This window comes from Falco biarmicus, chromosome 1 (genome assembly GCF_023638135.1).
Source record: "Falco biarmicus isolate bFalBia1 chromosome 1, bFalBia1.pri, whole genome shotgun sequence".
In the NCBI taxonomy this organism is placed as follows: Eukaryota; Metazoa; Chordata; class Aves; order Falconiformes; family Falconidae; genus Falco; species Falco biarmicus.
In genome coordinates, this window is record NC_079288.1 from 59,628,269 (window position 1) to 59,646,060 (window position 17,792).

General features: G+C 43.8%; 1 protein-coding gene across 2 annotated transcripts in view; it reads left to right on the forward strand.

Annotated features, from left to right (window-relative positions):
- The first annotated feature begins 399 nt into the window (after positions 1-399).
- The window catches only part of MCUB (mitochondrial calcium uniporter dominant negative subunit beta), a 52,870-nt gene continuing 35,477 nt past the window's right edge, over positions 400-17,792 (forward strand). The window contains exons 1-2 of one of the 2 annotated variants that reach the window (XM_056328636.1): positions 400-683; positions 7,197-7,304. In XM_056328636.1, coding sequence (XP_056184611.1) covers positions 582-683; positions 7,197-7,304 — 210 coding nt within the window. In that variant the 5' untranslated portion in view covers positions 400-581. The remainder of the gene's footprint in view (positions 684-7,196; positions 7,305-17,792) is intronic. The other variant, XM_056328646.1, reaches the window with a different exon arrangement.

Sequence of the window (17,792 nt, forward strand, 5' to 3'; positions counted from 1 at the left end):
CCAATGACTGACTACAAAAGGGTTAAGGCTTGCTAATTGCTCTGCCACTGGTGATAGAAGTTTCCTGTAAAATAACCAACTCTCAAAGTGTTTTTCTTTTGTGCTTTGCTGTTTGTTTCTGTGTTACCAGATTGTGTTTATTGCACCGAGGCAGAGCGCGTAGCTAATATTGTCCTCAAACAAGGCAGTAACTGCGGCGGCAGAGGCAGGTGTTCAGGTAAAGCGAAATTCATGATTTCTGAACAAAAAGATGCAGAAGAGGGGCGTACCCACCACCCCGTACCCAGGGCCGTGGCTTGCGCCCAGCGGAGCCGCCCCGGGAGCCACCGCGGTAACGGCACCGAGCGCCTGCCCCGCGGGACGGAGGGAGCGGCGCGGCCCGGCCCGGCCGGGTTCCTCCGCGGCGGCTGGCAGGAGGGCGAAGAGGAAAGGCGTACGGCCCCCCCCGCTGCCGGAGGAGCCGCCCTCCCCTTGGGCTCGCCCACACCCGGCGCGGCAGCCAGCGCCGCCCGCCCCGAGCCGCGGCGGAGCGCGCCTGGAGGCGGCCCGGTACCCGCCGGAGGCGGCGGCGGTGCGGGGCCATGCTGGCGGGGCTGGGGCGGGCCGTGCGGAGCGGCTGCGAGCGGCGGCCCCCGGGGCTGCGGGGCGGGCGCGCTGGCTGCCCGCTGGCCTCAGCGCCTCAGGTGAGACGGGGGGCGGGCGCGCTGCCCGCGGGACGGGACGGGGCGAGGCGGGACTGCCCCTCAAGGCGGCGGGCGCCCGGCCGCCCCCCCCCAGCCTCCCCGCGGCCGCCCTCAGGCGCGGCGGCGGGACAAAACTTGGGCGAGTTCAGCGCGGGGCTGGGGTGATCCGGGCCGCGCTGCAGCCGGAGGGGCTCCGGGGCTCACCCGGGGCCGGGGGAGACGGGAGGCCGAGGGACGGGCCCCGGGGCGGCCGGTGGCGGGCAGGGAACGCGTCACGCCGCGGGTGGCGGGCTCGGAAGGGCTCGGGACCGGCGCCTGCTGCCCGCGGGTGGGTGCGGGGTTCCGTTGCGGTTGTGCCTCCGAGCGGGAGGGGAGCGGGTGAGTCACGGGCTGCGGCCGGAAAGCGGGAGAAACGGAACAGGGGCGCCAAAAAAAAAAAAGTTTTCCTTATGGGCTGTCGTGGCGCTGCCTTGTACGTGTAAAAATAACGAAGTCCGAGTGCCTCTGAACTTCCCGCGGCGTTGGGCAGCCCCGGGGGTCTTGGGGCCGGGAAGGGCGAGGGAAAACCCGGCGGATCGGTGGGGTCCGGCGCCGCTGCCCGCCGGGGGGGCCCGGCTGGGTGTTCGCGTATCGCTTTTCCTATCAGAGGTGCTGGGTGTGCCTGCGGGCGTCGCCACACGGCAAAGCCCCGTCCGCGCCGCCGGGGCAGCAGGGACGCCGCTGGGGGGGCGGTGGCACCGGCGGGGGGGGCCGGGCGGTGAGCGGGGCCGGCGCCTGCGGGGCCGCTGGGCGCGGGAGTTGTGCGGGGCGAACTCCGCTGTTTGCCGAGGATTTTTGCGCAGACTGTTCAAAACCGCGTTACAGAATTCCACGGTATTAATTTGCCCCGGCTCTGTTAATGCGAACGGCCCTTCTTCGCTGTCACACGTGTATGTGAGGACATTTAAGAAAGGGGGTTGAGAGAAATACTGACTTAGCCTCCTTAGCCTTCGAAGGGACAAGCACGGCGTGCTAAAAACATCTTGCCCCTCACTCAGAGCGTTCACACTGTCGTTCAGCACACGCTGATGCTACCTACGTATTCAGTTTGTCACCTCTAACTTCTCCAGGGTACGGCTTTCCAGGCAAGCTTCGTGCTTTTCTGAGGCTCTGACATGAGACTGAAAGCTGATAAAGCTTCAAGAAAAGACCAAAAAAGAGAAGAGGTGGAGGAGGAGGAGGAGGGAAAGCTCTCGCTTTGGCAGTGCTGCCATTATAAGAAAGTGTAGAAAAATGATCAGCCCTGTTACTTTGTGGGATGGAGCACAACAGTGATGTGACTCGGGAATTAAATTCCTGTACTGAGTAGGTTAAGGGGATGGATGTTGTAACCTTAAGGAAAATTCTACTTGGGAAAAGTGTTTAATGCAAGATTTTTTTGATTTCTTAAGCAGAAATTTTTGGAATTAATATGAAATGCTTTTTATATATGCGATCTGTTGTTCTAGGTTTTCTACAGAATTGCTAGCATGACAGATAATGAAGCATGTTTACTGATTTCCCCCTTCCTGTTTTCATCTTCGGGTACCTTTTGATTTTTTGACTGTGTCTGCAGAACAGTTCAGGCAGCTAAAATATTTTTTCTCATAAACATTAAATGAATGGCCTGTAGCTGTGATTTCAAGCTAGCGAAAATAAAAAAAAATGTCCCAATTGTTATTGCAGTTGTTTACCTCTTTAGATATTGATGTAATGCAGGCTTATGGATTATGTACATTTTGTCCATTGCAAACACTGTTGTGATTATTTGATATTTTTTTCACCAGTATTTTCTGGTGTATTTTTTGTTTTGTTGTCATTGCTGTTTTGTGTTGCTAGCTCTGCTGCTTGCCATTGCTATTTGGGTGAACAAATATTTTGCCTTTAGCTCTGGAAGGAAAGGTTGGCGTGCTTGTGTGGGGCTGAGGAAAGCAGGGCTTGGTCACTTGTTGCCTTTGCCTTTGATGTCATCTGGTGCCATTGTTGGCCACATTCTCCAACGTGTTTTATGCCGTGTTTGGCGATGGGAATCAGTTTGCCAAAAAACCTTCTGGGGCATTGATTGTAGGTTTCCATTTGTAAAGCTGGAGGTGATACTTCAGTGGCCGGGCAGGGTTGTAGTACTGTAGTTAGTTGTCACATGCTGTGAGATATTCAGGTATTGCTGTGTTGATGGGCAGGTGCGTAAGTACGCATTGTATTTGTGGGCTGTGTTTTCAACTGATAAATACACTGCTGTGGGGATAAACAAACCATTATTGCAATGGTTAATTTGCTGTAATCTTTCTGTAAAAGCAGGGATTGCTGTCCTAAAGAGCTGTATCCTTAATTATTAGCTTTTCATCTTCAATTTTAGACAAAATCCACACTGTTCTGATGGCTGTGGGTAACGTCTTTGCCTTCAGAGCAATGCTTTTACAAATTCCTTTTTATTTTGTAAAGTTGAGTTTTGTTATGTGCAGTTTTTTGTGTGTGTGGTTTTTTTTAAAGTGGCTAATGCTTAGACAGACACATAGTTTTTCAAACTAAGCAAAGCATGTTATATTGTGTTCTTTGGACAGGCTTTCTTTTTACACGTAGTTTTGATCCCATAAGGGCGTGGTTCATTTTGTTAAGAGTCCCATATTTGTAATGCTGCAGATATTTTGCATGGGGCGAAACCTAAAGGTTGCCAGTTCTTTCGCTTCCTCTTCACTTGCACGTTTTAACTCCTGCAGCTCTCACTGAGAGAAATGCCCTGCTTGCACTGCTCTGCAGGAGGAAGAGCTTCCCTTGCCGTATCGAAGTGGGTAACAGATGTGTTAACAGAGAATCAAAGCTTAAAATTGCTGGGATTTTTTGTATATCCATAAACCTTCTAAGCTAGGAAATATTGAAGGGAGTGGATTATTTTAATTTTTTTTAGATGATCATAGTTTCTCTGTAATGCTGAATCCAAATGGTCTAAAATTGTGTTGCTTTTTGTGGCCGTCTGTATATGTGAGATTCCCATTGGACACCTGTACCAGCATACTTACACCACTTGGGATGGTTGGCAACTGTGGAAAATGAAGCCTGGGTTATGCAGTTTCTCCTGGCTTAAAAGTAGGTTGTGCAGCCCCATTCTAGCTAAAACTATTTCTATCCTGTATGAAGATGCTAAAGTGGTGACATTTCTCCTGCAAAAGGCAGGGCTTGCTTTCAAGAAGTATGAGTGAGGGAATTAAAATGAGAAAACTTCAGTTTTTTCAAAATGTGAGTTTATTTAACATCATTAATTCAGAATGCATTCTATTTTTGTGTGCAGAGTTCTCTTACAATTGTGCCACTGGAACACATGGGTGAGGGGAAAAATCGTGTGTAAGCTGGCAAGATCAAATTGCAAAAGCTAGGCTTCTGTGAAAAAATGTTATGGTTTTGGTTTCTTCCTTGCTTAGGATATCATATATGCTTGTTACTGAGGGGTTTTTTCATCCTAGTTGCGAATTGCAGCCAGTAGGAGAGTCATTGGTTTTGTTTATCTGCAGAAAGCAGAGTGTATTTTATTTTGGGGTGGTTTTTTTGTCAGTTCCAGTGTCATCCATAACTATAAAAAATGTTTCTTTTAGTGCTTTCAGCTGATAAGTTGTTGACTACTCAGTTCCTCAGGCTGACTTGAACTTTTTTCCTGTCTTTCCTGTTAGTTTTTATAGTTATTCTTACTCCCAAAATACCATGATGCTCCCAGCATAATACCTATCCACTTTGTCCTCCAGTTTTATACAGTCTTATAAGCATGAATCTAAATGTGTCCCGATAGCCACAGGGTAATTGGAAATGTGTTCTTTCATTTGGGTTTTTTTGTTTTGCCCCTTTCTCTTTTGCACGTACTCTGCTGTTGGAGTTTCTAGGGTACTCTGTCAAAGCAACAACCCCAGGACATCCCAGGCAGCTACAGAGAAGTGAGTTATCATTGAGTGTGTCTTATGCAGCTGAATATTTCACATAAATGTGGTTTAAGTCCCTGCTTTGTATTTTCGGCCTACTGGGGTCCTTTGGAAATTCAGATCTAATTGAATCCAGGAACTGGGAGTAATTTGTGGCCACTGGGCCAGTGTTCCCCCCCCGCCCCCCGTCTTTCTTCCCTTTGAAAGCCTTGCACAACAAAAGTTAGTTTGTTGATTCAAGTCTTGTTTTCTAAACAGAAACCTTGTATTTATACTGGGTATGTCAACAGAAGCATACAACCCACTAAACTGTTTGTGGAAGTACTGTTCACTGGTACAAATACTAATTTCTAAAAGCCTTTAAAAAGCCATTTAGAACATCTCTGGCACTTGCCATAAGAAATGTGCCTCTCTCAGCAAGTTCTTTTATTTGCCTTTGATGCTGTGTCTATGCCAGAATAACAGGAAGGCATTGGGAGTGGCTGCTAGCCATTTGCTGTTGTCTAATCTTATCTGGCATTGAGATAGCTGTTTTCTCTGATAAATACACTTCTGGGGAGGGATGTGATACATAGCACAGAAATTCGTGATCCTTAGTGCTTCTGCACATACTCTCATATACTGCTCTTCTGCATTTTCTCTCTCCAGTACAGATTCTGTAGTGACTCAGTGGGTTGTGAGATACTTTTGTGCGTGCATGTATAGTTACCTGCAAAACACTTATTTTGTTGGAGGCTTAGGAAATTTCTAATGAACATTCTCACTCAGTGTTTGAAATCGGCATCAACAGTGTGACTTCCCCAAATTGTCAGTGTTTTTTTCCACCAGGGCAGATGACAGAAAAGCAGTAAATTGGGATGTGTAGATCAAATCATCTCTCCTTGCATAGAATATTAGGATGCTTTTATGCCTACTGTTGAGTAAGTGTCGACAGAGGTGTGTCTTTGGTGTTTGTGTGAATACGGCAATTCCTAAGAAAGGAAATGAAAACCCACTCCTGCAAGGCTGGAAAGAGTGTAGTCGTGCTCTTCAGGATCACAGGCTTTTCCAATAAAGAAGTTGGAGCTTTTGTGTGGTAAGTACAAGCAGTGTGCTACTGCAGAAAGTGTAAAGAGACCCCTAAAACTGAAATGCTGGTCTACCTTTACTATCTATAGCAGAATCTGTGTAATATTTTAACAAACTTCCCAAAGAGCTTTCTCATAGGTGATGCAGGAGTAATAAATAGGCTGTGCTTCCCAAAGGCTGGGAAGTACATTACTCCAAAAATATGCAACAGGCTTATGATAAAGGAAAACAAAAATTTATTTAACTTCTTGTCGATAACAGGATAGCGACACTGTTTATTTATTTAATATATTTTTTAAAATCTAGAATGGTTATAGGAATAGTCATACCATGAAGTGATACCTGTATTGGATGCTCTATGGTTAATAAAGTAGATGACAGAAAATGATGCTATAATTTTGTTTGAAGTGGATGATGTGATAGAAACAGTGCTGTAAGTTTGAGTAATTTTTTTTTGTTGCTCATGAGATCAGGAACATCCAAATCTGGCACTGTTCTTTCTGGCACTCTGGGCAAGGCCTTTACTCTCAGTTCAGGTTTTATGTACCTGTAAAAGGACTAATACTAAATCTCTAGAGGATATCTGAGAAAATAGCTTTGCAAGTGTCTTAGGTGCTGTGAAGATTTACTGCAAATCACTGAAATGCTGAGTACTTAATGCAGTTTACAAACGCAGTGCATGTTTTAAGCATGAGTTTTTTCTGATTTTTTTTTCTTCTTACATTTTCATGTTTTAAAGCTGACAGGGCAAAAACGTAGACCCTATTCTACAGCTTATATTATAATATCTTAATTTCTGAAGGGGTGGTAGAGGAAGGAAAGCGAAATATAGATTTTTGGTGTTGGTTGGTTGGGTTTTGTTTTCTCCTGGTGAGGACTTCACCTTCTGAAGTCCTTCTTACACAGTAAGATTTTTGGTATTGGAGAGGAAGCAAACAGTACATCTGTTCTTAACACATGGTTAAACGTTTAAATCTTTATCTCCTCACTTCCCCTTGAGGGGAAATGAGCTGAAGGAAAATGAATGAAAGGCTGGCTTTCTCTGGGATCATCTTCACCCTGACAGCATCCTTGCAGGTCAGCAGCAAAGGTGAACTTCACATTGGGTCACTCACTGACAGTGAGTCGGGTTCCTGCAGCAAGGTGAGAAGGCAGCAAGCTCTTCTGAGCCCAAAGGTGTTTCACTTCTGGGCCTTGTTAAAATATGATGTTAATTAAGTGCCTCCTAAGGACATGTAACACCAGCTTTTGCTCTGGTTTGGTTTCTTGTCTCTTTTGCTCTTTTCTGGAAAGATGAATGGAAGAGACAGGTTTTCTGTGTTGCCTTGTCCTGTCTGGCTGTCATAATATATATGCAATATATATAATAACTTGGTGATTAGGTTTGTATGGGGAAGAGGTGGCTTTTTGTAAGGTCACTTCTGCCACTCCTCTGGCTGCCCACTGTGTCCTTTCTGGTATCCCAGGCTAATCTGAGGAGCCCAACAAAAAATTAAGCTATTTGTTCTGTCAACTTCCATAGGGAGGCTGGGAGGATGACAGTTTTCAGGTCTGCAAGTTGTTCTCTGACTTTTTCCATCCTCGGCTGCCACATGAGTCCTGGATCATGTTGAAATCGCATCCAGTGCAGGTATTCTTACTCACTGTCCCAAATATACTTTGTGTTTGCCAGGCAGGCTGCTCTTTAATTCCTGCGATATGTGGAGAGTGACTTGGTCTATAAAAGTACTGCTGCACACCCGTTTGTAACTGATACAGCACATGAGGAATCTGTGGCGTGATGGTGTGAGGCTAGATGGCTTAAGGGGAATGCTTGACCCAAAGTCCATGATCCCCAAATGTTGGGAAGGTGCGGATCTAGACTGTGAAGGTCAGGTCCATCACTAGTAAAATGAGTCCCTCAAGTTAGAATGACTCTATTTACTATAACACAACAGCTGAAGAAAGGAATAGAAGTTAAAAATGAACATTGGTTGGCTGCCTGCCTACTCAAGATGGTAGATTTTGTAGTTCACAAATTAATTCTTTGTCCAAGGGGCTCTGGCCAGGGTGAGTGGCCTGCTGCTCGGTACAGAAGTGTCTGGTGTCAGCCCTCGGTGTGCGGATAAACAAATAGCTTTGGGCTTGTGTGATGAGGATTGGCAAGCACAACCTCCCCTTATCGGTGAGGAAACATTCAGTACTTACTGAGACTGAAATGGAAAAAAGATGTTTACTGTGAAAATGGGAAATTTATACCTTTAAAAGCTGCATTTATCGTGATGAGCACAGGCGGTGCATCTTCAAAAGGACAGAAAAATTGAGTACATTATACACAGGCAAGATATAATTTCCTTTTTTTAGCTTCAGATAAACAATTTTGAAGCAGTTATCTTCACATTTACCGTCTGATCATTTTAGATCAAAATTACTTCAGTCTTTGCATTCTAGTCAGTTGGAGAGAAAGAAATTACCTTCTTTTAAGAAATGTTGTGTTTATCTGCAAAGCAGGCAGTGATTTCATTTTCCCAGTGTCTCCCCATTGGTACTTAAAAGTGTAGTAAGAGACCACAAAGTTGATTCAGAGATCACAAAAGCATCTTTAAATGTCTTGCATGCTTGCCAGAGTGGAGGAAAGATTATATTGGTCTTCTTCCTGGCAAATTGAACTGAATGTATCATGAGGGTATCACTTTGGTCAGTGCCGTGGTGGGAAGAGATGAGTGCTCTCCACGTACAGTGCAGCTGGCTGTTTTACCTGCAGCGCTTATGCCATGCTGTTCACAGGACAGTGTTCCTACGGTTTTGTTTAAGGTTTATTTTTTCCTAGGGCCTGACCTTATCTGTACCTTCTCATGCGAACCGTTTCTTATTTATCTTCTGTACTTGCTTTTTGAACCAGCCTCTCTCTGCCAGTGACAGCACAGCTGTGAACATATCCCATTGTGCTGTCTGTGGAAGAAGACTTTTTAAATAAAACACATCCTTTACCTTTACGTGTTTGTAGTAAACAGAAGTACAAAGGTGCCAGGCGCCTGAGGCACGGCAGCATTTACTCGGGGGACCTCAGTGGCCCCAGCTGCTCCTCCTCCGGCCCGCTAGGCTGGAGTCCCTCATGTGAGACACAGTCATGACAGGGTTCCTGGTCCAGGGAGCACGGTAGCACAAACCACAAACGTGGGTTTGCAGCTGGGGTGCCTCAGGGCTGCGGTGCCGGGGCAGAGGGAGGTTTGCTGTAGGGGTGGGCTGATCGCCAGGCTCAGCTAGATAGAGGCTGGATGCTCAAGTGATGATTCAGCTGGGAGTGGGGCAGAGAGTTTGGCTAGCCTGGGGTATGCAGTTGAATAAGTGTGCTAGCAAATAATCAAGTTTTAAGTTAACTGCAATAAATTAAGATGGATTAAGCTGCCTAAAAGTATTTGAGAAGATGGCAAACCTGCTGCATAACCATAAAGTAGTTCAGCTTCCTTTTCTGCAGATCCTGTCTCTGCTTTGCCCTAGGCAAGGAAAGAAGCTGAAAGAAGTGTTTGCAAACAGTGAACTGAAACAAAAATGCAAGCCCAGTGGAAGAAATACATCTGTAATAACTTCAGCGTCTCACACAATATTTATATTAATGGTCATCTTGTCCTGAATACTGTACCCAAGGCTGGCAATTCTGAATCAGCTGAGCGTTGGAAGTCAAGGATCTTGATCAGTGGCTCAGGTAAATACTTGGTGCTGGTAACACAGATAAAATAGTTGAAACTTAAAGGCAGTCATCTTTCACAACTATATCATAAAAGCTGTGTATCTGATTTGCATATCTTCGTGTTTTAAGTGGAACAGATGCCTGTGAAATGGCAAGGTTAGGAGTTTGTCTTAGTTTCTCAGTGGATTTAGCAGCCCTTTCCCCACCTCCCCCTTTCCCTGCAGCTTTTCAGAATTTTGAAATTCCGGACAAAACTAGCAGAAAGTTGTTAACAAGTCACCAGCATCTTAAAAGACAGCAACGTTTTTTAAAGTTTACACTGAGCTCATGAATTCCCCAGCTCTGTAAATAATGCTGTTTTTTCAGAGCACTACTCATGCTGGTATTTTTAACTGAAGGCAGGAAGTCCCTTGAATTTGGGGAGGGAGGGAGGGAATGGAGACACAGCAGTTACAGATCTTGAGCAATCTCGTTTTTTCTGCTGCCAGAGGTGAAAGGGTGAGCGTGCCTCTTCTGCCTTCCTCTGCTTTGATTTGACTGCTGGATAGCCCTGAACTGTGTTTAAACAGGAAAACTGAATTAAGTCCTTGGAGCTCTTTTGTGAGGAGCTTTTGTGTTCAGTAACCAGATGCCATGATTCAGCCCTACACTGTGTCTGTGTTAGATGGGACTTTGCTTTTGGTTTACACATTCCCTTTTAATTTTATGTGCTGCTGGTGATATCCTGGATTCTTATTAGTGCCTTCCTGAAGACGGTTTTTAAATGAGGCCTGAATTATTTTGGCACCATGTTACTTGTGTTCGTGGCACATTTTTTGGCAGTGTGCTTGTTGGTTTGGAAAAGCTTTTGAAGCCATAATGTGTTCCCTGTAGTATCCCAAAGTGTAAGCCTTGCTAAAGGTGCAACACAAAGAGGCTGAAGGTGCAGAATGGGGACATTCCTGGGGTCTTTGCCCTCAGTTGACTTGGGAGATGACCTGCTGCAGGCTAAGTTGCAACTCATTTAAACCAAGGAGAATCTATTAAAAATCTTGAGACAAGATTCCTGCGAGAATGTATTCCCGTCACTGGCACCACAGCAGTATCTTTTGCAGTCAGTTCTGACTGTTAAGTTTCTCAGCTAGCTGCAGTGGCATTCAGTCAAAAGCAGTTTCTTGTAAGGCAGGTAACACTATTTTTTGCAGAGTTGGAGCTAGTTCCAATTTAATGGGCAGACACTGAAATTTCTACACGGACTTTTCTACCACTTTTTTGTCATTTTAATCTGTTGATTGTGAGAGCATTCTCCAGTATTCTTTACTGTAGTAATTTTAAATAACATTATTTGTCTGAAGCCATAGAGTTTGACATGCTATAGGGTATGAAACCATTGTTAGTATTTACGTCTCTGTGCTTTAATCAGAACCCAAAGGTGTATACTTGGTGTTTGTAGTCTTTCTGGTCTGATAAAATCAGGCATGCTTAGAAGATCACAGTTTGAAGGCTGAAGTTTCAGGCTTGGTCATGCAGTGCCCTGTGGCTGTAAACACACTGGATATCTGACTGAGCTGGAGTAATTTAAAGAGACATCAAATAGCCCAGGCCCTAAACCTGAGTCGTAGCTGTTAAACCATGCGTGCTCCTTGCAGTACTGATCCCAAGCTATTCTTCATGGCATTGGAAGTGTAAAGTGAGTATATTTTGCTACAGATCAGACCCTGATATGACTGTATTCTGGGCAAACCATCATAGTGGTGCTTCAGCATTTCGTAATGCTGCACATACTGTAACTTGCTTCCTTGTGAGTTGGTTACGTTTCCTTCTGCTATGGCCATGTTACTCTTCTCATGAACAGGGATGTAACTGCCTTTGCGGATTCCCTTGAGCCAGCAGATGAAAGCTGTAATCTCATTGGCGTTCAAATATAAATACAGTTTTGGGTTGTTGGGAAGTAAGATCTTGCACCCATGTACTCTACTGCCAACAATTATAGCAAAACTTGTCTTACTTGGCATTAACTATCAGTAGTTAATAGCTTTCTTGAGATATTACAAAAGTTTTTGTGCAAGTTATGAATATTCATAACTAATGCAAGAAGTAACTGCATAAAACTACATAGTAAGGTAGATGCTATCAAGAGTTACTAACAGGCTTAAACAAAAATGCTGGTGTTGATTATTCATATGTGGCTACAAATTTTGAATTCTGTATAATATTTAGAATTTAAACCCTTACATACTGCTGTTGGCTTTTGTGGTGTTCTTAATAGTTTCTAGATTTTGGATGAGGCTCTGCAATGGCAGGGCAGCCTGTAGTGTAATCCCACAACTCAGGGGCTTCAGCTTTCAGAAAGATAGACGGCACCATGGTGGCAACAGTCAGACCAGCGAGATCCACTAGAAGCAGCCAGCAGCAATGTGCTGGTTCACAGGTCAGTGCGTGCTGCTATGGCACAGGCTAATCTTACCTGCAAGCAAGAGAAAAATTATGTATTTCCATGACACAAATTTGAAATGCCGCACATGCACAAGCGATGCAAAGCTGCATAGGTAGTGGCCATCATAAAGAATAGTCAGCCAGCAGCTACTCCTAGGCCTGGAGCTGACAGGAGAGCGATCTTTTCTCCTGCTTTTTAATTCCATTTGTAGCCAAACTCAAAACTGGGATGGCAGGTTGCACATTCTGTTTATGTTGGGTGTTTGTTGGTGTCAGAGGGGCTCCCTTGCTGCTGCTAGAAATTGACTTGTGTGTGTCATTTAAAATGAAAAAAACCCAAGTTTATCTCAGTGTTGCTTACACCACACAGAGCCCACACCAATGCATCTGGCCCTCTCTCTCTCTAGCTGCTGCTCTGGGCCCCTCGCTGCTCTTTCGCTCAAAAGGTCACATTGTGGTGGAGCCTGAAGACCTACCTGCAGGGTGGCGAGGGTCACACTGCTACAGTGCTGCTTTCTCAGGGTCGTGATGTGTTTTTCAGCATTCTCAGGGGATCCGCTTCAGGGGGGAAGCTGTAGATGGAGGAGCTTGTTTGGTTTTGTTCCCTGCTTTCATGCTGTGTCCCTGTCACCCTCATTGATGAAGGCAGAAAAATCCAGTGTCTTGAGTTCAGGAGAATACAGTACATATTCAGAGGGAGGGAAATGTTGAACAACATTCATTCAAAGTCAATGGTAAAAGCACATAATTGATGGACCCTCATATTTAGCCTGAACTATCAATATTTAGTAGAGAATTTGTCTGCATTGTTGCTGGTTCGTTGTAGCATGCTTTGCCTGACCTAACATGCACCATGTGGTGTTTATATCCCCTCATCAGTGCAGAACTATTCAGGCTATCCATTTTTGGTTTAAGTTACAGTTTTTATAGTGCTAATTAATGCCTCTGTTTAAATTTGAGTTTACAAGTTGCTTGAGAGACTTCAGCTGCAACAGGTAAATACGGCAGATGGTAGGTTTTTAACTGAACTTGAGCCATCTTATTCTGAGAGTGAAAGAAAATAAAGATACGAGGGAAACAACCTACAGAGAGTGATCGGTCTCTTTATACTCTACCTAGCCACAGAACAAGTGAGAGAAGAGGTTGTTCAGTATGTTTATTAATACATATCAAATCCTCACTCATGGAACTGGCACACAGGAAAAGCATATTGCAGGAAAATATGGTGGTGTCAAGGAGATTGTGACTGTATTTTCCCATGTACTTTCTTCCAGGATGACATGTTGCAAGCATGGTTGTGAGTCTCTGTTGCTCACTTGTTGTTAATCAGGTATTTTTTCTGATTTGCTGGACTTTTAATAAGCTGTCACTGAAAAAATTCAGACACTGTTTTGCACTCCAGGAAAACTCCGTATTACTGAGTCCTAAAGGTGTTTTTTATAGGCTACAGCAGCTTCTCCAAACTGCAGTATTCTCAAGAAGACGCAAGCTTTATAATGTGAGAAAGATTTGCAAGAATCTTTTTACCATGTATTTGTGGGGAACTCAGCTCAACTCCCACTGTCTGGCTTCCTCACAACAAAGCAGCAGTCAGTCTGAGAGCATGGCTGATCCCGTTTTCTCCGTTTCGGTAAGGAGGATGGTGAGCTGATAGTCCTGTGTATCTGCATTTTGTATTGCAGATGGTCTTGGATGCAGATTGAGCTCTGTGGGCATGATTATGCTTTTCCACTGTGGCTCATTCTGAGTGGGCTGCTATATCCAGAAAACACTGTCCATATGGAGAGACTAGCTGGGATCCTGGAAGCGGCGTGTAGTTGCTCGGTGTGTTCGTGCACCTGGACCGAAAATCCATTCTGTATCGTGTGGTGCGCATCTAACGTGCACCTTCTCACCAGGTTAGGAAGAGAGCAGTGGTGCTAGAGCTTGTTTCAGGCTCTTGCTTCAGGACACAGCTTTCTGTCTGAATTGCAAATTCATTAGGTAACACAAGACAAAAAAATTCCCTAACCTAAGTAGGTTATAGGATATAGAAGACTTTTTTTTCTCCGCTGTATTTCAAGCAATGAATGTCCTTTGTGTCCACTTTAGTGACTGGACAGCAAGCAGTCCTTGAATATTTTGTGTATGTGTATTTTTTTTAATGTCTTAATTTCTCAGAAGCATTAAGCACTTATTTTCTAAACAAAATATTATGGTTCTGTGTACTTGCCTTCCATTGGGATTTGAGCCTTTGAGATTAGTTTGAATAGTGGGTTTTTTTCAAGCTCTTTCATAGTCAAGAGGATAGTACATTCTTTTATAGAAACTGAGACTCTTATGTTGTAGACGAGCAATTATAGAAGATCTGGGAAAAAAAACAGCACAAGGGTTTGGAGCATGTGCATGTCTCTGAGTAGCTGATGGATATGTTTTGCTGTCTGGGGTTGGACTTTTTTAATTTGTTTTTTTAACTTGGTCAGCAGTATTGACCTAAGTTAAAGATCGACTTGACTGAATGTGAACGGTGTTGTTTCAGAAGGGAATGGGCTTCAGTGTCAAATTGATTTTCCAAACAAAGGAAGTCTGATTATTGCCTTGATAATGTTTCAGGTATTTTCTGTCAAAGCATTTTTTGGTCTCATTCAAAAACTAAAAACACTTCATAAATTTTAGTGTTCAGCCTCTGCTACGTAACAAAAGAGTCAGTTAATCTGTACTAGCATAATTTAACACAAAGTAGCTTGAGCAGATACTGTTTTGCTGGTACAATTTACAGACTGCTTGAATTTTGTGGGAGGAATTTGACTTTTGAAACCTGTAATGAACAGGGGTTTTTCCAGCCAGAGTCCTAGACTCGGTGAAAGCCGAGGAACTGGTGTTAATCCTAGTTTAAGATCTTTGAAGGAAAAAGAATCAGTGTAATTATTTACCTGGTTTGCATCTATGAGATGTTTCTATACTGAGAGGCTTTGCTCATATGACTATACTATAAATCTTTTTTGTGGACACTTTGACAAACAGGTGACATAATATTTATAAGCACAGTTTTTGAGTTTAACTTACCAGCAGTTACTAGTCAGCTGTTTCCTGTTTACTTTGAAAGTGCTAAACTTGAAATACTTAGAATAGCATACTGTATTAATACACATACACATTTAATTTAGAATAAGGGTACTTAAGAAATATGAAAGAATATGAGGAGTGGTGCTCTCATAAGCATACAGGGAGGTCTCAATATCTAGCTGTGTAATTGCCACTAGATATTACTATTGATTGATCATTTTCTGTATTGTGGCTGATAGCTTAGATAATTACTGGGGAAGAAAAGTTGAGTGGATTTTTTTTTTTCCTGTTAGGCACTTCAGAGCCAGTAATAGTAGCTAAAGGACTCCTGCAGATATATATTCTGTGTCTTTTTTGAGGTATTTCATGAAGATAGCTGTATTAATAAGCTCTTTGTAATGTGGACAATGTCTTAGCAGAGCTACCATGAAAACATTTTTAAAATATATAACTCCATCTTTAAGATCTTAACTGTACTGAGACAAGGGCTAAATCCAGTATTGAGCCAGCTGGACACTGATCACATCCAGTGATGCTGTGAATCAAGGTGAGCAGCTTGTCAAGAATAACATGTCAGATTGTCTTTTTCTTTGCTAAAGCAGAGGTTAAGCATGCCAGTAGGTACTCAGTGGAAGCCAGAGGTGCTGTCTCTCAAAGAAGCGAAATGATGCCAGTCAGTTAATTGGTGGTATCTTGCCTCTAAGTGAGGCAGTGACTCCAGTTTCTGTTCAGTGTAGAGCTCTGTTGGAGTCGGGAGCAGGGAGCAGATGACTGAACACGCTGGGATGCCAGCCTAGTGCCAGCCTGCCAGCATGGTCTTCAGAATTAACCATAGCACATCTTTTTGCACCAGCACTAGGGGATGCTGATTTTTCCTTTGTAGAAGGACAGAGGCCAGACTGGAAGCTGTTTTTTATCACCCACTGCCAAATGCAACATAATTGTCTGTTTCATTGCTACTAATGCTGAAGTAAATGTAACTCATTCGAATAAAATGCCTGCAGAGCTCAGTATTTTTTAGTGGAATACAGAAGTGAAACAGCTAGTGTAATAATGAGATCTGCTGCTTGCTGTGGATCTGAAGGTATATTTGGGAGTGCAGTCCTGGCATTGATCTTGTAATGGTGCTGGTGATAGTTGAGCTGGAGTTACAGAAATAAGTGATGTTCTACATTTTCATTTAAAAAAAACATTTCTTCTGCTGAAAACAGGCTAACCAGAGTGTTTTGCTGCAAATCAGAGATACGAATGAAAGCTGCTTTGCCCTATCTTTGCAGTGGCACTTAAAAGACATACAAAGAAATTGCAGTGATGCTTAGACTCACAGATGTGTCCAGAACTGCACTTCAGATTGGCCCTTTGGATCTGATGCCTTTGTAGCATTTTAATCAATATGAATGTAGTTGATTTTCTTAGCAAATAGCTTTACAGATTGGGACCCTGTAATTCCAGCTCTTGGGATTTTTAGGTAGTGCCTGTTTTTTTCGGCAAGCTGCTCCAGTGATCCCCTTCCAGTTTTGTATGCTGACAGGAGGAGCAGAGCATTAGAGGATGCAGGTGGCTCTTTTTCTTAGGGAGATCCAAGCATACTGGATACTGTAAGTATGGTTTTAATGGGCTCAAGACATGAGGAAAGAGGAAGAGAAGAGGGAGAAGTGATAGTTTTAACTCCAGACGTTATCTCCTTCAAACTCCCAGTGAAAGAGATGCCTAGGTGCTCTAAGTTCTTGTGGAGCTGTGGGCACCCACTCTGTCTGGAGCACCCACTCTGTCTGGACTCATCTTGCATCTTCAGAAGGATGCAGTAAATTGGGGCTGCTCCACTCTTGCTACTGACCTTTCCCTGTAGTTGCTGGGGCCTGGAATTGGACGACAGTTTTTTCCACATCTGCTCTTCCCCACCTCAGCCTATACCCAGGTAAAGAACAGTTGATCCATAGTTGTGAAATGCCACCCCTCTGTCTCCTCCAAATAATTTTAGAGATTAAGAATCATTCTCCTCCTCTGCTATTAGTTGAGAAAAGAGCAAGTTTTTCTCATCGGTGAAGCAGAAGGTCATAAAGCAAAAAGTGTAGAACAAACGTTCAGATGGTTCCTTATCTGAACTAATAAGAGGATTGACTGAAGTTCATCTCATATTAAATGCTGTTGTAATCTATTAGTAGGATCCATTCACATTGCAGAGGAGGAGTATGCTTACATTGCTAAGTTTGATACGCTGTCAGCTTCAGACCATAGGGAAAGATGAAAGCATGATGCTGAAGTAAAGTTGAGGAGAGTCAAGCTGAGAAGTATGTTGGCATGATTCTAATAGTTAAATATTTACCAGAAGCAGACTGCTCTTAGTGTCTCATTTTTCTAAAGCTATCAGTATAATAAGGTAATAACCCATGCATAGATCATAGTTCTCTGGAAAATGACTGCAAAGGGTCCTGCTTCTTGAGCAAGGACAACTAATGTCTGGTTCCTTTTAAAAAAAGAAACTAGAATATATTGAGTATATTGTTGAGAGTCACTGGAAAACAAAGTTTCTTCCTGAGCTGTAGCGTTGGTGTAGCACAGCGAAAGGGAGTATTCTGCCTTGGAGTTCTCTTCTGCAAGTGTCAGGTTGGGTGCTGGCTGTAATAGGGTGGCTGTTCAAATGGACATGAATTTAGTGGTTTGATGGGGTTGTATTTTGCTTTTTGTCAGCTGGAAGTTCAGTAGCCAGTCTTACCCCTCTTTAGCCTGCTGTTTGTAAAGGAAGGAGTTTTCAAGCCTGCAGTCTCTGTGGTAATTTGTGTTAGTGTTGTATCAGTGGGTGCAGTGATTGTGCAAGGTTTCTCTCCTTATCATAAATCACTTTTGCAGGTATGGTCATGAGGTCTGCAGCTTGATTTGGTGTTGACCTCTTTCACAGCCCCCTTCATGTTCACCCTGTTTTTTCCCTCTGGACTAAAATCGTTCATGCTCCTGCAGAGGCCCAGAATCTGTGTTACACGGAAGGGG